Below are 25,418 nucleotides of genomic sequence, written 5' to 3' on the forward strand. Positions count from 1 at the left end.
GGAGGCTGAGGCAGGAGAATTGCCTGAACTCAGGAGGCGGAGGTTGCGGTGCGCCGAGATCGCGCCATTGCACTCCAGCCTGGGTAACAAGAGCAAAACTCCGTCTCAAAAAACCAAAACAAAACAAAACAAAAAGTAAAAACCTCTGTATTCTGCCATCTTTCTCCATGAAGCTATTTACAGCTCAAATTTTAGTTCAAAATATAAAATCTATCATTTCTGTAAGCAAAGGGGAGAATTTGAAGCTCACAGAAGAATATAAAGCAAAGGGCTTCTTGCCTACATTTTAGAAAATAATGTATGTAGATGAGACGTTATTATCCCATAGAGTAGAAAATTGTGGCCAGGCACAGTAGGTCATACCTATAATCCTAGCACTTTGGGAGGCCAAGGCAGAAAGACTGCTTCAGACCAGGAGTTTGGGAACAGCCTGGGCAATATAGTGAGACCCTGTCTTTACACAAAATTTAAAAAAAAATTAGCTGGGGGTGGTGGTGCCAGCCTGTAGGCCTGGCTACTCTGGAGGCTGAGGCCAGAGGATCCCTTGAGCCTGGGCGGCCAAGGCTGTAGTGAGCCATGATCAAGCCACTGCACTCCAGCCTCTCACAACAAAGCAAGACCCTATCTCAAAAAAAAAAAAAAGAAGAAAAGAGAGAGAGAGAAAATGGAAGTAAAGAGCTAGAGACAATTCTTTCAAGATATGCTGCTATTAAGGAGAGCAGAGATACGGGGTAATAGTGGGGTTTGGGGAGATTACCGATTTGGGTTTTTGTTTGTGGGAAATAATACAACATCTTTGGTGTTAATGGGAATATCCAAATCAAGGAAGGAAGTCAAGGGTAGAGGAGAGAGAGGGAGGCAGGAACAAAGTTCCAGAGGCGGTGAGAAGGAATGAGCATTAGGAAGTCATTGCCTAACAGGAGAGAGAGAGAAGTCTAAGGGCCCAATGGCAAGGAGGTTGGTAGATTTTGTGGGGAAAGGCGGGGATGTTCTCTCATAATCACTTCTATTGTCTTAGTTGCACTGAGGGTCATCAGCTGAGAGGAAGGACCAGGGTAAGTGTCATCGGGAAAGGACAGAACATGTGAAGTGGTCCCTCTAAGTACAGAAGAGTCGATTGACTAGAGAAATGATGTAAGTCTACCAGAGGTAGTGAGGGCTCCTGGGGTTGAGAGCCTGTGGATGATGTGAGATAGTCTTCATGTTTTTCTCCAGACATGTTCAGCTGCTCAGGGTCAGGGGCAGAGCAGGCCAGAGATAGATTTCATTAGAGTTTGCCAGGAGAGTACTGGGCAGGGGTAAAGTAGTTGAGAATTTATATGCAAAGCAGTGATTATAGCATTGCTAATGGTAAGAAGGTAAGTAAGGAAATGGTGCAGGGTAGAGAGGGGCGATAGACTTAAACGGAAGAAATGAGCTATGCCTGAATGCTCGTCATAGGATGAAACTGGCAAACTCTGCAAAGTCACTGAGATGAAACATGGTTTCATCACTGGAAACTTTCCACATCCCCTTTAGTGGCCTCCACTCCATGTAGGCATTTAACCCTGATCCAGTATCAACTAATACACAGCAAGACACTCACAGACAAAGCCCAAGGGTCATTCGTGGGGGGTTTGTCTTGTTTTAATTTAATTTTATTTTTTTAGAGACCTGGTCTTGCTGTGTCTTCCAGGCTGCCATGCAGTGATGTGACCACGGCTCACTGCAGCCTCTAACTTCCAGGCTCAAGTGACCCTCCCACCTCAGCCTCCAGAGTAGCTGGGGCCACAGGCACGCGCCACCACACCTGGCTCTCATCTGTGTTTCAATCAGACACTTCCTTTTCGATGAATAAAACTTTCCAGACACAAAAACCTCGCATCGCTTAAAGTGGTGTTTCAAATCATTGACAGGCACTACATTTGGGCAAAACACCTACCACATATTAACATGTTTATTAAATGAATGAACATATGAAGATGACAGTACCAGAACAGGGGCCTGGACTGGTGAGTGGCAATGGACGTGCATGAGGAGAACATCCATAAATCCTCAGAGGAAATAGTCAGAGATGCAAAGTAAACTTGAACTTGGATGGGCATCCTTGCATTGGTTGGGTGATGAAAATGTTGAGAAAAAGCAGCTTTTATATACCACCCCCACGACCTTTTTCTCCCCAGGCACTCATACATGTTTTGTAATCTTTGAGAATACAGAAAAATATTTACAAAATGATCAAGCATGTAGTCAGCGGACCAGGTGACAAGCTGGGTCAACGTCAAAGAAAGGGCAAAGGGATGGGATGTCCATGAGCTAATGCGTGTACATTTCCTAGAGCTGTGATCTCCACCCAGATTTCACACCTACACACCCCCACATCCTCTGAATCTATTCTAGAGCCACGTTTGCCAGAGAAGCTTCAATGAGTAGCACTGGAATAGGAAAGGTCTGTACTGCTGTTTCCTTTAGGGTCTGGGCTCCAGCCAGCTTCCTCGGTAAACGACTCATTAAGATCAAAGAGTGAGGAAACCTGCTCCCTGGCCTTCTGCACCTGGGAAGGAAGAAGGGCCTCCTGTGAAGGAGGAGTTGCAGACAGAGGTGCCCACCAGAAGGAGTGCATGGTGCATCATCCACACGGTGCACACGTGGGCCCAGCCTGCCTGCCAACTGTGTTGTGAGGATATTGTACGGCTGGAGCCAGCCAGTGAGAGGTTCAAGAGAGTCAGGTAATGGCATCTGGAGGGAATCTGGTCCTCACTTTGCACAGAAAGAGAAGAGAGTGGGAACTCAACAGGATTAAGGAATTATAGCTGATATGCATAGAAACAAGACTGAAAGAATCTATTTCAAAATGGAAGCCACTGTTATTTTTATGCTGGGAGACTACCAGTGATGGCTATGTCTATTATCTTACTTTTGCTTATCTGGGTTTTCCTTTTTTTTTTTTAATTAAAAAAAAATTCTTTTTAGAGCCAGAGTCTTGCTCTATGGCCCAGGCTGGCGTACAGTGGCGTGATCATAGCTCACTGCGGTCTTGAACCCCAGGACTAAAACAATCCTCCAGGCACATGCCACCATGCCTGGCCAATTTTATTATTTTTTAATTTTTTGTAAAGACAGGTTACCGCTGTGCTACCCAGGCTGGTCTCAAATTCGTGGCCTCAAATGAGCCTCCCATCTGGGCCTCCCAAAGGGCTGGGATTACTGGCATGGATTACTAGTGGGCTTTCTACAGGGAATATGTATTATTTTTTAAAAGGGGCTGTAGGCGGGAGTGGGAAGTATTATTTAAATATTTCCCACTTCACGCACTGAGGAAGCTTTGATCTTCATACAATTCTCTGAGGTAGGGAAGCCCACATGAACATTCTCAGTTTGCAAACAAAGAAACTGAGGCCCCAGATGTACATTATTCTGCAGTGGGTGAGAATTATCCCAAGTGGATTGATGTGTGGGCAAGCCCCTTTAATACTTCCCTCCCCGCCAGCTGGTGCAGCCACATGCTACCTAAAGCCTCTTCAATGCTCCCACTGAAAGTTGCCACTCATTGCTCATCCAATGGATATTTGACAGGAGAGGGCAGAATCCTTCATTCTGAGACTCAAGATCTATGCCCCAGTTTGTCCAGGGTTGCATGGCTAGCAGGTGGCACAGCTATTATATAAACTTGACCTTCTGACTGCAGACACCTGGCACTCCACCATAATGTTTTTAATGAATCTTGATTATTTTCCTGAAGGGGCGTTTACTCCTGGTTAAGTGGCAGCTGGCACTTAACCACAAGTAAACGCCCCTTCAGTAAAATAGTCAAGAAACATTAGCTCCTGCTCTGCACTGGCCAGTAAGAGTCAGAAGCTCTGGGGTCTAAGACAACCACAATGAATGGGAGGTTGGTTGCATCCCAAAGAAAACTAATTGAGTAAATGGAGGATAAAGGCAGCCAGCTTTCTCACTGTTGAAGGGAGGTACAAATATGGAGAAACAAAGACTAGAATAACTTATGTGATGTTGGACTGTCATTGGAGGCAATAGTGTAAATGCAGCATTTCCAAAATATGTAGATATGGATAATATATGCATGGGTGTGTATGTGTGTATATAGCTGTGCCCACTCAGAGGGTCTGGGATCAATGACACCCTTGTAGCACTGAGCACTTTCAATACCTAAACATTGGTTTCTAAATACCATTCTCAACTAAAAGAAACTAGGACTCCTTGAAGGGATGACTGACTCCATGGCTAGGGCAGGAAAAATACAAGATAAGCTTGGAATTTCTTGGGGCAGGAAGTTGTCCAAGAATGATGAGGACTGAAAAGTTGCAGACATCAGCTTGAAAGGCTCTCACTGGCCAAATCTGGGTCAGTTTGATCTTCAAAGTAAAGAATGCTAGTAATTATGCTGAACTATAATTTATTCAATAAAATAGGAATCTATGACTTCCTACTGATTTAAATAAATAATAAGGGAATGTTGTGCCTTATAGTAGAATGCTAAACAATAATTGTAGAAGGGATGGCAGCATTATATATTTAATCAAGCATCTTAATATTTTTTTTCCAGTAAGAAGCCTCTGTGGGTGCCAAAATTAATGAGTGGAGGTTTAATAAACAACCAGATATTTATACAGTCTGAAACTGTCTCTTCACAAAACACTTATTAACATCTTAGTGTATACTTAACAACTCTTACCAATACCAAATACTTATTAAAATCCCTTCACTAAATACTTATTAACTTTTCTGTGGAAGAAACCTGACAGACATCATCTTAACCAAATGATAAAAGTTAACATTACCAGTAATAGGTTAAATGAACATCGTGTGCCTTTTGATAATATGGGCTGGGAAGAACACACCATCGTTTCTGAGATAGTCCTGAAATACACCTGAATCTAATCATGGCAAGATAGACAACCTCAACTTGAGGACATTCTTCAAAGTAACAGGCCTGTACTTCAAAAATGTCAAAGCCACAAAAGACAGACTGAATAACTTTTCCAGATTGACGATACCTAGACACATGCTAACTGTATGCAGTGCATGATCCTGGATTGAATCTTGGACCTCAAAGACCATTATCAGGATAATCAGCGAAATTTGGCTGGGGGCAGTGGCTCACACCTGTAATCCTAGCACTTTGAGAGGCCAAGGTGGGAAGATCACTTGAGCCCAGGTGTTTAAAGACCACCCTGGGCAACATAGTGAGACTCCATCGCTATGAAAATAAAAATAAAAATTTTAATTAAAACTGTTTTTTAAATTAGTGAAATTTGAGTAGGGCTCTGTGGATTAGGAGATAGTATTGTATCAATGTTAATTTCCTGCTTTTGATAGGTGTCTGGTGGCTATGCAGGGACTGTCCTTGTTTTAAGAAAATACACACTGAGGTATCTAGAGGTAATGGAGCATCATGTTTTTTGCAACGTTTTCTCAAATGGTTGAGGAAAGAAAATGTATCACAGAAAAAGAGCTTGGAAATTAAGAGGGACTGATAATGATCGGTGAATCTCCGGGAGGGTATACAGGACTTCTATGTACTGTTCTTGAAATTTCAAACGTTGTGTAAATTTAAAATGATTTTAAATAAAAGTTACTCAAGGCTGGGTGTGGCTCACACCTATAATCCCAGCACTTTGGGATGCTGAGTTGGGAGGATTGCTTGCATCCAGAAGTTCAAGACCAGCCTGAGCAACATAATAAAACCCCATTTCTACTAAAATATAAAAAATTATTCGGGCCTGGTGGGATGCCCTATAGTCCCAGCTACTTGGAAGTTTAAGATGTGAGGATCACTTGAGCCCAGGAGGTTGAGGCTGCAGTGAGCCGTGATCATGACACTGCACTCAGCCTGGGTGACAAAGTGAGACCCTGTCACAAAAAAGAACGTGTGTGTGTGTGTGTGTGTGTGTATAAATCAATGTTTCTTGGCCTCTTGGCTAAGGTCAAGTATAGTAAAAATATTAAATCATCATTCTTAGAGGTGTAAAAAAGTCCCCTGAGTTAACTGCAATGATTATTAAAACCACTTAAGAGGCCTTTTGTTTTTTCAATATGGTATTTACTCACGAAGGCCTAGGTTTCATTAAGGCAGTAAGTAGGCTTTTAGCCAAAACACATCCATAGATACCATTGATTTTTCCAACAATGTACTACACATTTTCCCTCCCTCCAGAAGAGAGATATATAACTTAGGGTGTGTACCAGTAAATGTATAGGTTAGAGGAAAATCAGTGATACTACTGTGCAAACAGGAAAAGAAAACAACCCTTATATTTTCTAACCTTTTAAACAAGTGGAAAAAAAATCTTAAAAATAGAATAGAGTATCACATTCTAATGTATTGTATTTTTCCCTAATAGGAAAAAATGTATATAGGAAAATGACTAACAGTAAAACTAGTTAAAAAACAAAAAATTAAAGCCCAGCTGGGCACAGTGGCTCACACCTGTAATCTCAGCACTTAGGGAGGCCAAGGTGGACAGATCACCTGAGGTCAGGAGTTTGAGACCAGCCTGGCCAACATGGTGAAACCCCATCTCTACTAAAAATACAAAAATTAGCTGGGTTGGTGGTAGATGCCTATAATCCCAGCTACTCAGGAGGCTGAGACAGGAGAATCACTTGAACCCAGGGGGCAGAGGTTGCAATGAGTCAAGATTGTGCCATTGCATTCCAGCCTGGGCGACAAAAGTGAAACTCTGTCTCAATTAAAAAAAAAAAAAAAAAAGCGCAACTCACAAAACGCTTTACTTTAGGTTACCAAGTTGCAAGAGTTTTAATAAGAAGTCCAGAGACATAGGCCGATGAGTCAATGCCTCAGGTGTTTCCAGAGAACTGGTTTATGTGGCTGTAATTAAAAGGTCCCTGAAGACATTCATTACTCTTTCTGTTGCTGGACACAACAGTTGACCTAAATTGTCCTGGATCTCACATGATGTAATAACATCATGGAGATGTGAAAAATTAAAGGGTGCTAAGAATTACTGAGTCACCCCAAATAAATGAGACGGTCCTTCACTGATCACAGCTGCCATTCCAGAACACGTCATGTTCACTACTTATTTATTTAATATTTTTAGGGTTACAAGTGGCTTTGGGTTACATGGGTGAATTGGATAGTGGTGAAGTCTGGGCTTTTAGTGTGCCTGGTAAGTATCCAATAAGTAATTTTTGTATCCCTCTCTCACCCTTCTCCCTCCGAGTCTCCAATACCACTCTGTATGCCCCTCGATTCCACCCATCTCCCACTTATAAATGAGAACATGCGGTATTTGGTTTTTCCTTGCTGAGTTACTTCACCGAGACTAATGGCCTCTGATTCCCTCCAGGTTGCTGCAAAATACATTATTTTGTTCTTTTTTTATGGCTGCAGTCACATTCCAATGTGTGTGTCACACACACACACACACACACACACATACATATATCATTTTATTTATTCACTCATCAGTTGGTGGGCACTCAGGTTGATTCTGTATCTTTGCAATTGTTAATTGTTCTGTGATAAACATCCGAGTGCACGGGTGAAAAACATAACGACTTCTTTTCCTTTGGGTGTAGTGGAATTGCTGGATTGAATGGCAGATCCACTTTCAGTGCTGTGAGAAATCCCCATACAAAAACTTCCATGGAGTTTTGCTAATTTACATTTCCACCACAGTGTCTAAGTGCTCCCTTTTCACCACATACATACCAACATATATTGTTTTTTGACTTTTTGGTAATGGCCATTCTGGCTGGGGTAAGGTAATATTTCATTGTGGTGTTAACTTATACTATATTTACTATGTATTTAATTCCAATTGCGTTAGGTCATTTTTATTTAACTGTTTCTTGCAATCCCTTTAAGAACTCAAAGGCTCGAAGTGTGACAATGTCTGCTTCCCGAAGAGCAATCACTTTAAAGTCCTAGCCTCCAAATCATCCAAGTGTTATCCTGAATTTCTCAGTCTTAAAGTTACAAAAATTCAAGTCAGGATACCTGAATTCATTTCCTGGCCTCGGTGGGCATATTACTGAATGTCACCTCTGCCTCACTTCGTCAGCTATGAAATGAGCCAATACTCATCTTTGCCTTCACGTAGAATGCTGTGAGAATCAATGAAGTCTTTGAAAGAAAAGCACCATTCAGATTCAGCTCATATTACTGAGGCGTCTGCCCCATGCTAGGTACTCTGTTACATATGTTACTTGTACTTTTCCATTTAATCCTCTCAATGACCCTATTAGGTAGACATCAATAACTGCATTCTAAGATGAAACACCTGGTAAGTATCCAGTAAGTGATTTTTGATTTTGATTTTTGTTCAAAGTGATTTTTGAACAACTCTTCACCTCACTCAGCACAACTACCCACAGTCAACCTAGGATTCAAATTCTAATTCAGTGCTCTCTCTTCGCCTCATTATTTCTCCTTCTATCTGTGTATATTCAGGATAATATTACAGTAATAATATTTTCCAGTAGAATGAACCTTTAGGAACAGGACACAGTGGCTCACACCTGTAATCCCAGCACTTTGGGAGATCAAGGCAGGCAGATTACTTGAGGTCAGGAGTTCAAGACCAGGCTGGCCAACATAAGAAACTCTGTCTCTACTAAAAATATAAAAATTATCTGGGCATGGTGATACGTGCCTATAATCGCAGCTAATTGAGAGGTTGAGGCAAGAGAATCACTTGAACCTGCGAGGCAGAGGCTGCAGTGAGCCAAGATCTCACTTTTGCACTCCAGCAGAGTGAGACCCTGTCTCAAAAAAAAAAAAAAAAAATCACCAACTAACTGTTAGAGAAAGCAGACTACAGAGCTCATGTTCAAAGTCTGTGTCTGAACCAGAATTTTGAGTACTCATTGCCCAAGGTCAAGGTGCTGTGACACTACAAACTTTCTGGAGAGGCAAAAGCATATAAGTATCTGGCAAGGAATAAAGTCTGCATTCCTTTCTGTAAGCAACAAGGAAACTCCTATTAACTTAGGATTGAAGAAGAATGGACATTTATAAGTAAATATTTAGCTGACAGGGGAAGTGTTTAGAAGTGAGGGGAACATGTGAATTCCTGGGATACACACACACATTCTTAAAAAAAAAAAAAAAAAAAAAAGATACTATATAGCAGGTAAGCAAGTTCACCGCCTACTAGAAACTGTTCAGCCCAAGGTCCCTCAGAATGTATTTATAGCTGCTCCGCCACTAAGGAGCCAACATCTGATCCGTTCTTTCCAAAATAGGTCTTAAAAGATTCAAAAGGAAACAAGGCTAGAGCCCTGTAAACAACGGCTTCTACAGTCGATGTAAACACTGCAGGTAGAGAAACTTAGCAGACAATTGTTTGCAAAGTCTGAACAAGGACGTTTTTTCCAGTCTGGTGAGAAACGAGTCGTGAGGGTGGGGGTGGCAGAAAAGAGAAGCAGCTGCTTATTTCAGCTTCTTAGCTCCCGCCACCTGAAGAAGAAAAACCACAGCTGACGTGCCTGAGTGGGGAAAGAAGCAACACGACGAGCACATTTCCCGGGCGCATAGGTCATGTTACCCTGCTCCATGCTCCGGGAAGGGAAATGGCCCAAATAAAGAAGTGAGGCACCTCAAGTCCTGGTTCCTGAGGCTGCGGGTGTTTTCCGACTTCTACAAGTCTATAGAATGATGGAAGGCAGAGGTTTTGCAAAAGAGCCCAAAGTCTCAATTAGTGATTACACCCAGACTGGTGTCACCGCAACCTCTCGTTCAAATCCTGAAATCTAGAAAACTCTGAAAATCAAAACTTCTTTTATGTAACTAAATAAGTGGCCCGAATTCTTCTGGCCACAAAACCTGACCTGGATTCTCGGGAGGGTGTCGCAGGGTGTTGCCCCGGCCTCATGGTGGGAGAGAGAGGGTATGTGATATGGGTATATGCCCCATACTCCCCTTCTGAAATACAAAAAACTATTAAGTCCAAGAACATCTAACTCCAAGGATTATGGTAATCGGATTGTGGGCCCATCTTCTGTCTTTATGTACTCTTTTTCTTTCTTCTTTTTGTTTTTTTTGAGATGGATCTTGCTCTGTCACCCAGGCCGGAATGCAGTGTGGCACAATTTCAGCTCACAGCAATCTTTGCAGCCCAGGTCCAAGCAATTCTTCTGCCTCAGCTTCCCAAATAGCTGGGATTATAGGTGCCCACCACCTTACCTGGCTAATTTTTGTATTTTAGTAGAGATGGGTTTTCATTGTGTTGGCCAGACTGGTCTCAAACTCCTGACTTCAGGTGATCTGCCTGCCTCGACCTCCCAAAGTGCTGTGATTACAGGCATGAGCCAATTTGCCCAGCCATTCTTTGGTTCTAAATATGGGTTAATCCATCCACTACTCAGCAGAGAGAGCCAATTAACAGTAACTTAATAAGCAGGTATATGTTCACAGAAGATGCACCACTTACCAGACCATGTATGTAACTTGCAAGGTCAACCATCAAACCTTGGGAGATCAAAACTGCAGAGATTGAGCTTCATATACCAAGTCACCACCAGGACTGTGGTTCTCAAACTTGGCTTCACACTAAAATCACCTGGGAAGCTTTAAAAAAAACACTGACCCCTGGACTCTCTCACTCCTCTTGACCACCACACACAAATGGAAGTTCTTGGTCTGGGGAGCAGCCTGGCCCTTGAGACATTTGAACATTCCCCAGGTGACTCTGCTACACAGCCCAGATTGAAAGCCCTGGGCCAGGAGGTTAACATCCACATTCAAAATGTGTGCTTTCAAACAGATCCATTTCACTCACAATGAACTGCCTGACCTCTGCCAACTACCACACTTAAAATTTTAGTTTGTCCATTTCACACAGCCCACTGGTGAATGTTAGAAATTCAGCCCCAGGTCTGCCTGTTCAATCCCAATTCTTAAAACTTATGCCAGTGAAAAACATACCAAAAACAAACTGCTAGCACATAATACATGCTACTCATTTCTTTTTCTGTCGATCTTTGTTTTGTGTTACCAGAAAATAATTATTATCAAGGGAAAAATAACTTCATGCACTTCAATTTTAAGTATAATCCCTTGTTGAAACTACAAACTTAAGATTTCCATATTAAAACAAAAAGGGAAGACACTAAAATAAACCATAGAGACTAATCAAAAAGTTTCTAAATTCATAATGATGGCGCACCCAAGAAGATTTCCCTTTGGCTATTCTACTTTAAACACACAGTGGAAGAATGGCTACCTGAGAATCATTTCTTTTGGATGAGACTCGAGATCAAAATGCACATCTGTCTGCTTAGAAATGACACCGATCAAGAGGTATTCCAACCCATAGATGGGGCCTTTGGATCATAAAATTCTCTCCTGTTTAGGGATCCACTCATTAATATTTTCTTGTCCTATATGCCAAGCTAATTTGGTCTAAATTTAAAACATTTTTTGGTGGAATGTGTATGACAGATTATCCACACCCAAATGAAAAACTACAAGTTTTAGATTGTGCTCCAAATGTTATATCTGCTCTGCCATGTTTATTTAAGAGCCAAAGTAAAGGGTCTTCTGCTTGGAATTTTTGAAATTGAGACTAGATCTGAAATAATGCCTGTCCCAGACTACTACTGTTAAGACAGGAGAATAGGGTCTGGAGACAGGCAACCTAAGGCCAATTCATGCTGATTTCTTAGAACTAAATCAAAAGGAAAACCCCAACTTTCCAAACCTAAGTAACAAAAAGACCAGAGGCTACTCCTTCTGCAACCACCCCCCATCCCCCCACCCCATTTCTGGGTGGCAGATGAAAAATTGGAAGTACCCCTGATTGGTTGCTTCCCACAACCAACCAGACATTTGCATAGCAGTGTAACTTTGTAACTTCACTTCAGCCTCTGATTGGTTACTTTCCACAGCCAATCAAACTGATTTGCAGGACAGTCTTCATTTCCATAGGAATGTAACTTTGTAACTTCACTTCAGCCTCTGATTAGTTGCTTTCTGCAACCAATCAGGCTGATCGTGGGCCACTACTTCATTTGCATGGGGTATATACCAAGTGGCCAATGGAAAACCTCTAGAGTATTTGGAGCCCAGAAGATCCTGTAACTGGGCCTCTTAAGCCTCTTGCTCTGGCTGTTCCCACTCTGTGAAGTGTACTTCCATTTTCAATAAATCTCTGCTTTTTTTGCTTCATTCTTTCCTTACGTTGTTGTGTGTTTTGTCCAATTCTTTATTCGAAACGCCAAAAACCTGGACACCTTGCAGTCAGAAGACCCTCTACTGGTAACACTGTTTAGATGAAAGGTTTTTGTTCTTTGGTTTTGTTTTGTTTGAAATGGGGTCTCGCTCTGTCGCCTAGGCTGGAGTGCAGTGGCGCGATGACAGCTCACTGCACTTTGATCTCCTGGGCTCAAGTGATCCTCCCACTTCAGCCTCCCAAGTAGCTGGGACTGCAGGTGTGCACCACAACTCACTCCCAGGTAATTTTTTATTTTTTGTAGAGACCGGGTTTCAGTATGTTGCACAGGCTGATCTTAAACTCCTGGGCTCAAGCAGTCCTTCCACCTCAGCCTCCCAAAGTGCTGGGATTGAGCCCCCACACCTGGGCTGGATGAAAGTTTTTTAGCCTAGAGTTTTGACACTTTTGTCAGAATGTCCGACTCCTAAATCTTGATTACTTAATGGATTGGGGGGGCGGAATACACATAAAAAATACATATACACACAAACACATGCACAATGAGAGGAGTAATGATTAAAAATTCAAATGGAAAAACAGTATGTACTTCTCATCAAACCAAAAAAGAAGGAAATGCGTAATTGCCTATATCTATGGAAGATGCAAAGAGCAAGGAGAGGCAAGAGTTATTGAGGGTATGCTAACCGGGCATTAGCACTGAGAGGCAGGGTTAGGAAATATTTGTGCTGTGTGGCAGAGATGGTTCGTGGCCACAGACAGTTTCCTCCTTCTTCCTCAGTAACAACAACAACAAAAATCTGATTTTATTTGGGTAGCAACAAACTCAACCAAAAGATGTTATTTCCTGAACTCCTTTGCAGCCACGTTGGACATGTGATTAAGTTCTGGTCAGTGACTTAACCTAGCAATCCCATTACTGGGTAGATACTCAAAGGAATATAAATCATTCTATCACAAAGACACAGGCAGCTAGGCACAGTGGTTCACCCCTGTAATCCCAGCACTTTGGGAGACTTGAGGCAGGTGAATCACTTGAGGTCAGGAGTTCAAGACCTAGTCTGGCCAACATGGTGAAATCCTGTCTCTACTAAAACTACAAAAAATTAGCTGGGCATGGTGGCACGTGCCTACAGTCCCAGTTACTCGAGAGGCTGAGGCAGGAGAATCACTCGAACCTGGGAGGTGGAGGTTGCAGTAAACCAAGATTGTGCCACTGCACTCCAGCCTGGGTTGCAGAGGGAGACTTCGTCTCAAAAAACAAATATTTTTTTAAAAACCTTTTTAATAGAAAAGCTCTGGTCAATGGCATATAAGCAGAGTGTTAAGTGGGACGTGAGGGTAGGAGTAGAGGCAGGTAGAGGGAGGCAGTCTCCCTTAAAGAAGTGGGCTCAGGGCCGGGCGCAGTGGCTCATGCCTATAATCCCAGCACTTTGGGAGGCCAAGGTGGGTGGATCACCTGAGGTCAGGACTTCAAGATCAGCCTGGCCAATATGGTGAAACCCTGTCTCTACAAAAGTACAAAAACTTAGCCCAGTGTGGTTGCAGGTGCCTATAATCCCAAGTAATCAGGAGGCTGAGGCACGAGAGTCACTTGAACCCTGGAGGCAAAGGTTGCAGTGAGCCAAGATTGTGCCATTGCACTCTAGCCTAGGCAACAAGAACGAAACTCCGTCTCAAAAAAAAAAAAAAAAGAAGAAGAAGTGGAGTCAGGTTAGAGGCAAGTTCTTTCATGCCTTCTCCCTTCTGAAATAGTAAATTCCAGCATCCAACTAGGCTCATGGGTTAGAAATGAAACTCACCACTAGAATGGGAAGCAAAAAGGTCAAGCCGAGTCCCTAATAACTTCATGAAGCTGCCATATTTACCCTGGACTGGCTTCTTCTGGACTTCTTTTACATGAAAGAATAAACTCCTGTAGTTTTTTGTTTCGTTTTGTCGTTGCTGCTGTTATTGTTTCATTCAACTCCATCAAAAACATAACTGATCAAGACTGGTGTGAAAGTCATGAGAATCAGAACAGAGTCACCAATGTCAAGAAAACCCCGAAAATAGAGCTGGGGGAGGCCATGAAAAGAGGATTCTCAGGCTTATGTGTCTAATAACACAAACAATCACAAAGGACTGTGAAAATCAATCCTGCACAAAAGTCATCACAACTTCACACAAGAAAATTCTTCTACAAGAGCATCAGCCTAGAAACTATCTGTCCAAACTCAGACTGGCTTCACCCTTGTGATCGATCTTTGTGGTCAAGGATCATTATTTCAAAATGGTTCTGTAATCCTCCTCTTTTTTGTTGCTGTTTGTTTTCTGTTTTTTGAGACAAAGTCTTGCTCTGTCAGCCAGACTGGAGTGGAGTGGCATGATCTCGGCTCACTGCAACCTCTGTCTCCCTGGTTCAAGCAATTCTCCTGCCTCAGCCTCCCCAAGTAGCTAGGATTACAGGCATGCATCACCACGGCCAGCTAATTTTTTTTGTATTTTTAGTAGAGATGGGGTTTCACCATGTTGGCCAGGCAAGGTTTCACCATGTTGAACCCCTGACCTCAAGTGATCTGCCTGCCTCGAACTCCCAAAATGCTGGGATTACAGGGGTGAGCCACCTTACCAGTCCTCATTTTTACCTTTAAAAACCTTTGTCTTCCTTACCTACCTTGAGTATGCCTAGTTTATTAAGGCTTGCATATTCCTATTACAATGCTGTACTCCCAAATAAACATCGTTTTTTAGAGAGCCTTTCTGTTTATTATTTAGGTTGACACTGGCAAAGGGAAAAAAGTATGTATCAATTGCAGGATCCTTGACCTAAGGCTTTGCTACTCAAAGTGTGGTCCTGGAAGGGCAGTGTGGATATCACCTAATAGCTTATTCAAATTGCAGAATCTCAGGCCCCAACCCAGACCCACTGAGTCAGAACCCATATTTTAACAAGACTGAAGCCAGGAGTGGTGGCTCACGCCTATAATCCCAGCATTTTGGGGGGCCGAGGCAGGTGGATCACGAGGTCAAGAGATCGAGACCATCCTGATCAACAAGGTGAAACCCGGTCTCTACTAAAAATGCAAAAATTAGCTGGGCCTGGTGGCGTGTGCCTGTAGTTCCAGCTACTCAGGAGGCTGAGGCAGGAGAATTGCTTGAACCCAGAAGGTGGAGGTTGCGGTGAGCCGAGATGGTGCCATTGCACTCCTGTCTGGGTAACAACAGCGAAAGTCCGTCTCAAAAAAACAAAAAAACAAGACTGCCTGTATGCACGGTTTTTGTTGGTTGATTTGTTTTTACTTTTCAGCTCTTTATTTTTTATTTCAATAGCTTTTGTGGTACAAGTGGTTTTTGGTTTCATGGCTGAATTGTATAGTGGTGAAGTTTGAGATTTTGGCTCGACTTCCTCCCACCCTCCCTTCTTCTTATATCACTCTTTCTGTGTCTGCTTACCCTGTAGCTTAACTCCCACTTATCAGTGAGAACATACTGGTTTATACGTACAGGTTTAGTTTTCATTCCTGAGTTACTTCACTTAGAATAATGGCCTCCAGTTCCAGCCAAGTTGCTGCAAAAGATATAATTTTGTTCTTTTTGATGGCTATGTAGTAGTACATGCTGTATACAGACCGCGTTTTCTTTATCTGCTTACCAGCTGTTGGGCACTTAGGTTGGTTCCGTATCTTTGCAATTGTGAATTGTGCTTGATAAACGCTGTATGCGCAATTTGAAAAGCACTGAGGTATATTCTCTTTAAAAAAACAGGCTAGGCTGCGCGCAGTGGCTCATGCCTGTAATCCCAGGACTTCGGGAGGCCAAGGTGGGCGGATCTCGAGGTCAGGAGTTTGAGACCAGCCTGGCCAACATGGTGAAACCCTGTCTCTACTAAAAATATAAAAATTAGCCGTCGTGGTGGACACCTGTGATCCCAGCTACTTGGGAGGCTGAGGCAGGAGAATCGCTTGAACCCAGGAAGCGGAGGTTGCAGTGAGCTGAGACCATGCCATTGCCCTCCAGCCTGGGTGACAGAGCAAGACTCCATCTCAAAAAACAACAACAAAAAACAGACTAAACACCATGGATATAAATGACTGGCTGGGCACTGTTTCTATTACCTCAGTTTGTATCCTGAATAAAAGACACAGAAATACAACCTGATTTTGAGGTTGGACACCAAACATAATATTTTCAAACAACACGTTTGTTCAAAATGCAAAAATAAAAACAAATATAAAGGTTATAAGAAGTTTTTTAAAAAAACTTTGGAGAGGCCAGGCATGGTGGCTCATGCCTGTAATATCAGCATTTTGGGAGGCTGAGGCGGGTGAATCACTTGAGGGCAGGAGTTCAAGTTCATCCTGGCCAACATGGCAAAACCCCATCTCTACTAAAAATACAAAAAAATTAGCCAGGCATAGTGGTTCGTCCTATAATCCGAGATACTCGGGAGGCTGAGGCAGGAGAATCACTTGAACCCGGAAGGTGGAGTTTGCAGTGAGCTGAGATTATGCCACTGCACACCAGCCTGGGCAACAGAGCGAGAATCTGTCTCAAAAAACAAAAACAACCAAAAAGTAACTTTGGCTTTTTGAAGATATAATTCAAAATAAAGTAGATGCTTTACACATGATGATCAAACTGCCAAAATTCAGAAACAATAATCACTTTGACCCTTCATTACACCCAAGCTTTTTTATTCTCACTTTTCAGTTACATCATACATATATTTCCTCAGGAACCACTGACTCCGACAAGTTCAGTTGCATGTCAACTGCCCAGCTGAAAATTCATTTACCTCTGCAACATTTAAAAGTGAAAATTATGCTTTCAATATATATATTAGTCTGAAAATTTCTCCTCCACTCCATGAAAAAAAAAAACCCCAGTCAGAAAATGCAATTCTTTGAATGAACAAGATGGGCTTTTTTTGATTTTTTATTTATTTCTGGTAGAGTTTTCCTCTGTTGCCCAGGCTGGAGTGCAGTGGCAGGATCATAGCTCATTGCAGACTCCACCTCCTGGGCTCAAGCAATCCTCCCACCTTGGCCTCCCGAGTAACTGGGACTACAGGTATACACTATCACGCCCAGCTAGTTTTACATTTTTTGTGGAGACAGAATCTCATTCTGTTGCTCGAGCCAATGTCTAACTCCCAGGCTCAAGCAATCCTTTTGCCTTGGCCTCCCAAAGTGGTGTGAGCCACTGTGCCTGGCAAACAAGCTGTGTTGAATTAATTAATTTTAGTTAATTTTCAAATAATTTTTCTACAGTAGTTTTTAAAGATATAATATACATACAATAAAATGCCCAGATCTTAATTTTTCTACCAGATGACAATCTTGTTAACCCATGTAATCCCCATGCCCATCAAGATGTAGGACATTCCCATCACACCAGAAAGTTCCAAGGAAATGTTTTTCTAGTATTCCCTGGCTCTACCTACTACACAGAGGCAGCCACTTCTACTGTGGGTTTCTTACCCTTATGTGGCCAGAAAATGGAACCAGAAATGATTTTACAACTGAAACCTGATAAAATAGCCTTAAGAACGGTAAAGTTCCAAGTTGCCTATGGGTGTTTTTAATATGCTTTAATCTTCTATCAAAAATGTATCTGATATGTGACTGTAAGGAATGAAAAAGACCTTGAGCTTGGTTCAATTAACAATGTAAATGTTGATTCAATTGCCAAACATTGGCTATACTCATATAGGTTCTTGATCTCTCTATTTTCTTCAAGCAGGATCGGAAACATTAACTTCAGATACCAAAAGAGCTACAATGTAGAGTGAAAATAGAAAATGTACTTTTAAAAAAATGTTCGATTATGTAAAAGTTATTATTTGGGATTGAAGTTGGGCATTAGATAAGCTAACTTTGTCTTTTGTTGTAGTCCAATATGCTTTAAAACTGCATCCAGAGAGGAGTCTCTGAATGCCCTCTTCTTTCTTGGAATCCATTTACTTCATCAATTTGTCAGTAGTTCACTTTTCCCAGTTTTAGGAGACAAGCAACGAAAACTGACAAAGTCCTTCCAAGAAACTTATGAGAAAGGGATTTTCAGGTTTTGGTACACTGCAAATGTAAGTTATCAGTAGTATTAGATTTACTCATAAACCCACATAACAAAATTCAACGACATTCTGAGGACTAATACCAACACAAAAATCATGAGACCAAATACGATGCATTCCTCTGTTACCCTCAATCAATATGTCCATATCCTAGAGAGCCATTTTTCTCTCTAATTACAAGTTACAACTGTGCTGGGGTTGGAAATCAGAGCTCTGCTTTGGGGTGTGTTGCTGCATACTTGGGGGCAAGCTCTTGGATCATATTCACATAGTCAGTTTTTTCTGCACAGGCCCTGCACTCCTCCCCCCAGCTATGCAGGATCTGTTTCAGCTCTGCCACTCTCATCTTCCTCAGGTCAACTGATGCCAAGTCCAATTTTTTTTCTAAATAACAAAAAGGAAAAGGCCAATTAGAAAACAAAAACAAAAACGAAATCCCTATGAATCACTTCAAAAGGCATATAGTTTGCTTATCTTGGTGCGATACCCTAAGATCCAATTTCCCCAGAAACCAGGGGAAATTGGGTGCACCGTCCCTCTCTATCTGTGGGTTCTGCATCGGCAGATTCAACCCACTGTAGATTAAAAATATTCTGAACAAATTAAAGATAACAATACAACAATTAAAAAATACAGACAGGGCCAGGCACGGTGGCTCACGCCTGTAATCCCAGCACTTTGGGAGGCTGAGGTGGGAGAATTGCTGGAACCCAGGAGATGGTGGTTGCAGTGAGCTGAGATCACACCACTGCACTCTAGCCTAGGAGACAGATGGAGACTCTATCAAAAAAAAAAAAAAAAAAAAAAAAAGACAAAAAAAACAGTATAACAACTATTTACAATGAATGATATGGTTTGGATTTGTGTCCCCTACCAAATCTCACATTTAATTGTAATCCCCACTGTTGGAGGAGGAACCTCGTGGGAGGTGACTGGATCACGAGGCTGAACTTCCCCCTAGCTGCTCTCGTGATAGTAAGTTATCAAGGGATCTGGTTGTTTACATGCTCTTCCTCCTGCTGTGGTCATGTAAGACATGGCTCTTCCTCTTTGCCTTTTGCCATGATTGTAAGTTTCCTGAGGCTCTCCAGCCATGCTTCCTGTACAGCCTGCAGAGCTGTGAGCCAATTAAAACTCCGTTCTTTATAAATTACCCAGTCTTAGGTAGCTCTTTATAGCAATGTGAGAACAGGCTAATACAAACACCATTTTCATTGTATTAAGTATTATAAGTAATCTAGAGAAGATTTACAGTATACGGGAGGGGAGATGTGCATAGGTTATATGCATACACTTAAGCATCAGAGTTTTAGTTTCCAAGTCCATCCTGCACAGGTAATGAAGGACAAAAGTGTAGACAAAGCTATCGGGGATAATTTGTGTTTTTAATTTAACTTTCTTTCCAAGAGATTATACTTGCTTCAAAACTAAGGGCCTATGTGGTTCCACAGTGTTTACTGCAGTTTGGAGCATTCTCAAGATCAGTATTCCTAAAACAAATGGCACTGTATCCAAATTGCTGCTGTTAAGGTAACAAGAAGGAAAGCAACAAAAGGCAATCAGTTCCTCTGGGATGGCCTTGGTTTGTGCCCAACTTGAAAGCCATAGACTGTCATTAACCAGCAGAAAGTTCTGGTTCACTTTTTCCAGGAAGATGTATCTTCGGCAAAGCAAATGAGCATACATGTGACACAGCACTATGGCGTTTTACGCAAAAACATAAAGAAATGCAAACGTGAATAAGATTAGGAATATTCTCGCTGAACCTTAATTGTTTTGGCTATCTGCTTTGAAACTCACCTGATGCCTGGCCCCTACTGGGATTAGCTTGCTAGATTATGGCAGCATATATAGCCCTTTGTGTTATTCCCCCTTCCCCAATGTTAGTGCTTTGGTGCCGGCCAACCTGGCTCCTAAAATTCTTGCCAATGATACTTATCACCAACATCTAACCTGCTCTAGCAAGACTACAATTTCTCTGTTTATACATTATGTGTAGAAAATATCAGGAACTCAGCTACTTCTCAACTGCTGAAAAAAAATAGAAAAAAAAAAAAGCCCAAAATAGAAAATTAAGCTCATCTGTAATATACCAATAATTATAACTTTCCTATCAGAAAGGTGTACTTTTCTTTCCAAAGAAACGTCTAGATGGGCATGATGCCACACATCTGTAATCCCAGCAACTCAGGAGGCTGAGGTAGGAGAATCTATTGAACGCAGAAAGTTGAGGTTGCAGTGAGCAGCGATCATGCCACTGCACTCCAGCCTGGGCAACAGAGCACGACTCTGTCAAAAAAACAAAAAAGTGTCTTTCACCCCTCCCGGCTTGTCCAGTGTTCACTTTGCCCATGAATACGACATTTAAGTTTATTTATGAAACAACTAATGACAGCTAGAATTTTTTCAGCTTGACTTCTCTTTTTTTTTTTTTTTTTTTTTTTTGAGACGGAGTTTCGCTCTTGTTACCCAGGCTGGAGTGCAATGGCACAATCTCGGCTCACCGCAACCTCCGCCTCCTGGGTTCAGGCAATTCTCCTGCCTCAGCCTCCTGAGTAGCTGGGATTACAGGCACGCACCACCATGCCCAGCTAATTTTTTGTATATTTAGTAGAGACGGGGTTTCACCATGTTGACCAGGATGGTCTCGATCTCTCATGATCCACCCGCCTCGGCCTCCCAAAGTGCTGGGATTACAGGCGTGAGCCACCGCGCCCGGCCTCCGCTTGACTTCTCTTAAAAGTACTTTCTCTTTTTCACCTCTGCATAGTAGATCACAGCAATTAAAAACATTAGACTATTTGTCAAATGATTTGTGAAAACTTTCCAGTAACTCTGTTCTAATTTAAAAGTTGGATGTTAAAAGCCTTTTTTATTTGGAGGGTCAGCTATACTCTGTGCTCTAGAGAACCCTTAAATTTTTATAGTGATTTCCTATCGTTTTTAAGCACAAAGTGAGCAAACGGAAACATTCTTTCAGATCAAAAACCAAATGACACCTTCCTCATTGAAAACATACTCCAAATCTACAGCTATCTTGCTTGATAATTTCATGGCTGATTTGACTGAATAGTTTTTTAAAGTAGAAACTTTTGCAGCCCAAATTATTCATTTTCCACAGCACAAAGGTCCCTGTTTAATCTTGTCTTTCCTGCTAACAATGGTGGGGAGGATAATTTAGAACTATTAGTCTATTCAAGTAAGAGGCGGAAGGAGAAAAATATTTGTTATGTCAATGTCAGTAATTTCTATAAGCTTTTCTGGTGTCCTCTAGAAAAATAATTTTAAAAAAAACAAAAAGTCCTAAATGCCCTAAAACTCCAAAGTGAAAGTCCATACAAAGATTAAAACTAGTTCGAGGCCAGATGCGGTGGCTCCTGCCTGTAATCCCAGCACTTTGGGAGGCTGAGGTGGGCGGATCACCTGAGGTTGGGAGTTCGAGACCAGCCTGACCAACATAGAGAAACCCTGTCTCTACTAAAACCACAAAAATTAGCCAGGCATGGTGGTGCATGCCTGTAATCCCAGCTACTCAGGAGGCTGAGGCGGGAGAATCGCTTGAACCCTGGAGGTGGAGGTTATGGTGAGCTGTGATCACACCATTGCACTCCAGCCTGTTCAACAAGAGTGAAATTCCTTTACACACACACAAAAAAAACAAAAACCCTGATTCATAGCTCCCCAGGGGCCTCTAGTGGCCATTAGGTAGTCATTTCTTCTCAGTAATATCTGATTCGTTTTTCTATGGTTTAAGGAGTCCTGTAAGATCTCTTGCATATAGGAAAAGTTATTCACAATAAAATTGCTGCACTAAAAAATCATCAGAGGTGTGTGATATTGGCTTTATTTTATTTATTTTAGTTTTGTTTTATCTGTTTATTTTTCAGACAGTGTTTCACTCTGTCACCTAGGCTGGAGTGCAGTGAAAAAAATTCATGGCTCACAACAGCCTTGACCTCCCAGGCTCTGGTGATCCTCCCTTCAGCTTCCTGAGTAGTTAGGACTATAGGCACTCAACACCACACCTGGCTAATTTTTGTATTTTTGTAGAGACGGGGTTTCGGCATGTTGCCCAGGCTGGTCTTGAACTCCTGGGCTTAAGCAATTTGCCTGCCTCAGCCTCCCAAAGTGCTGAGGTTACAAGCATGAGCCGCCGCACCTGGCCAGGTTTGTGAATATTGTTTATGTGGACTCAGTGATTTCCACCACTATTTCATGGCTTGGAAGCCAATAAAAAAGGGACGCCTACTCTAATAACTTCCCTGGAAGGTAGGGCTTATGCTTTGCAAGTTGAGAAGTAGGTTGTCTTTGGTAACTTCCAACCTGAAAGCTATTTAAAGCTAGCTATGTGGCTTGGTGCTAGGACTATTACCTATGTCGGAAAATAAGACTAAACTAACTTAGACGTGGATGCTAATTACTTAGGCAGTTGACAGTACTACACTGGGTATGTCACGTAAAACAATGACTTAAGCAAAAGAAATGAGTGGGATTTCAGGTGTAAAGAATAGGCTGAGGAAAGAATTTCCCATCCTTTTAGGATACTCACTCAATCTACCCAAATGTCTAGCCCAGCTACAAACCCACGATAAAAGAATAGATCTTTCCATGTGAAATGTCTGGGGCCAAGGATAACATTTTTAAATAGGACATCTCCTGACAAGGCAGGCGTAGCTGCTCTCTTTATATGTTGCTATTTTCCTTGACACACATGTCTGGCATTGCCTTGGTGTGTTAGGAGTTTAAACTCTGTGATTCCAGTGGTGATTTTAACCTAATGCTGATTTTTTTTTTTTTTTTTTTTGAGATGGAGTCTTGCTCTGTCATCCAGGCTGGAGTGCAGAGGTTCATTCTTGGCTCATTGCAACCTGGTTGTTCCGACTCACTGGTTCAAGTGATTCTCCTGCCTCAACCTCCCAAGTAGCTGGGATTACAGGCACGTGCCACCACGCCCAGCTAATTTTTGTATTTTCAGTAGAGACACAGTTTCACCATGTTGGCCAGGATGGTCTCGATCTCCTGACTCCATGATCCGCCCTCTTCTGCCTCCCAAAGTGCTGGGATTACAAGCGTGTGCCACTGCGCCCGGCCAACCTAATGCTGATTATGGCTGTACTATTTATTTGTCCTCCCTCAAAGAAACTCACATGGTCATAGGTACCATTCATCAGCCCAGCAAGTTAGTGGTGAGTAGTGAATTCCTTTCCTTCTAACACTGAACTTTTAGAAAACATGGCACCAAGTTTAGAGGTCTGGCAATCCATCGGACATATTGGGGAAAACACTGGGCTGTGTTATACCGTATTTCAGCTCACAGATCTGGCTGTCCAACTTCTTCAGCTTCTCACAAATCTTCATTGCAGGCATATGCACACTCATTGGGCGCGTGACTTCACTTAGGATCTTCGTGGCTGCATCTTTTGTGGCTCCTAGATAATAGCACTAAAGAAAAATGAAGAGAATTGAGTGTTCCAGACACTGAAGACAGCAAGGAATGCAAATACAGTATCAAGAAGTAAGAGAGAGGCAGGCTGAGAGTGGTGGCTCACACCTGTAATCCCAGCACTTCGGGAGATTGAGGTAGGCAGATCAGTTGAGGTCAGGAGTTCGAGACCAGCCTGGTCAACACAGTGAAACCTCATCTCTGCTAAAACTACAGAAATGAGCCACACTTGCTTGCTTGAACCCAGAATGCAGAGGTTGCAGTGAACCGAGATCGTGCCACTGCACTCCAGCTTGGGCGTCAGAGTGAGACTCCATCTCAAAAAAAAAAAAAAAAAAAAAAGGAAGGACCTCATTTTCTTCCTTTGAGAAAGAAAGGTTAACCTCATTTTCTTCCTTTGAGAAAGAAAGGTTAACCTCATTTTCCTGGTCCAGCTATTAAATTTTAACTTCTGCTGACTAAGCCGCCAGGAAACAAGTGACTCCGTTCTCGTGATCATCCTAATTAGAAGTGCCTACAATCCACGTGGTGTTAAAAGACTAATGAGAAGAGCTAACACTGAGTGTGTTCCCTGTGTCAGGTGCTGCTCTCAATGTTTTAAGGTATCAGCTTATTTATGCCTCACAACAGTCCTGTGAAGTAAGTACTATTATTATCCGTATTTTATCCCGAAGCCAACGGAAGACCCCCTATCTAGTAATAGAACAGACAGAGTTATAAAGTCCAACACACTGGCTCTAGAGCCCATGTCTTTTTCCATCAGGCAATTCTGACATTCACGTTCCCTGACTTCAGGATTTTACATTTAAAAATATAAACATTGGCTGGGCATAGTGGCTGGCACCTGTAATCCCAGCACTTTGGGAGACCAAGGCAGGTGGATCGCTGGAGTTCAGGAGTTCCAGGCCAGCCTGGGCTACAAGACAAAACCCTGACTCTCCAAACATAAATAAATAAATAAATCCAAAAATTAGCTGGGCGTGGTGGCATGTGTCTGTAGTCCCAGCTGCTTGCAAGGCTGAGGTAGAAGGATCACTTGAGCCTGAGAGGTTGAAGCTGCAGATGGCGAAGATCACACCACTGCACTCCGGCCTGGGAGACAGAGGGAGACCCAGTCTCAAAATAATATAGATAGAAAGACCTTAATGATATGGATAAATGGCATGAGCTTTACAACACATTCATGTGACCAGTCAACATGCAGATGTAATTGACAATCTGACAATATTAAGCAAAAAGGAATTGGCCCCAAATTGTCTTTAGTGGTATGAAACAGTGTATTGAAACAAGCCATATGTGTATACCCAGGAAACATCATATTCATCTCATTAGAAGAAAATATAAATACTTCATTAATTATGTATAAATAATAATGTAAAATATTTTGATAAGTTTGACTAATTGTCTTCGTAAGAAATGGAAAGCCCATTCACTCTTAACCCAGGATGGTAAATTCTCATTAGGAATGCAGTTTCATAATTTCATTTAAGAAAACATAGAATTGGGCTGGGCGTAGTAGCTCATGCCTGTAATCCCAGCACTTTGGGAGGCTGAGGCAGGTGGATCACTTGAGGTCAGGAGTTCAAGACCAGCCTGGCCAACATGGAGAAACCCTGTCTGTACAAAAAATACAAAATTAGCTGGGTGTGGCGGCACACGCCTGTAATCCTAGCTACTTGGGAGGCTGAGGCATGAGAATGCTTTGGACCCAGAAGGTGGAGGTTGTAGTGAGTCGAGATCGTGATACTGCACTCCAGCCTGGGCAACAGAGCAAGACTCTGTC

The 25,418-nt window shown here is 42.2% G+C and overlaps 1 protein-coding gene across 5 annotated transcripts in view; it reads right to left on the bottom strand.

Annotated features, from left to right (window-relative positions):
• Positions 1–25,418, bottom strand: part of CDNF (cerebral dopamine neurotrophic factor) — a 210,694-nt gene that overhangs the window by 174,065 nt on the left and 11,211 nt on the right. The window contains exons 3-5 of one of the 5 annotated variants that reach the window (XM_035306829.3): positions 23,493–23,634; positions 18,432–18,576; positions 16,797–16,916 (exon numbers count right to left, since the gene is read on the bottom strand). In XM_035306829.3, coding sequence (XP_035162720.2) covers positions 16,907–16,916; positions 18,432–18,576; positions 23,493–23,634 — 297 coding nt within the window. In that variant the 3' untranslated portion in view covers positions 16,797–16,906. Of the gene's footprint in view, positions 1–16,796; positions 18,577–23,492; positions 23,635–25,418 lie in introns of those variants that run through there. The other 4 variants (XR_013519543.1, XM_035306827.3, XR_013519544.1 and 1 more) reach the window with 4 other exon arrangements.

Source organism: Callithrix jacchus, chromosome 7 (assembly GCF_049354715.1).
Source record: "Callithrix jacchus isolate 240 chromosome 7, calJac240_pri, whole genome shotgun sequence".
NCBI lineage: Eukaryota > Metazoa > Chordata > Mammalia > Primates > Cebidae > Callithrix > Callithrix jacchus.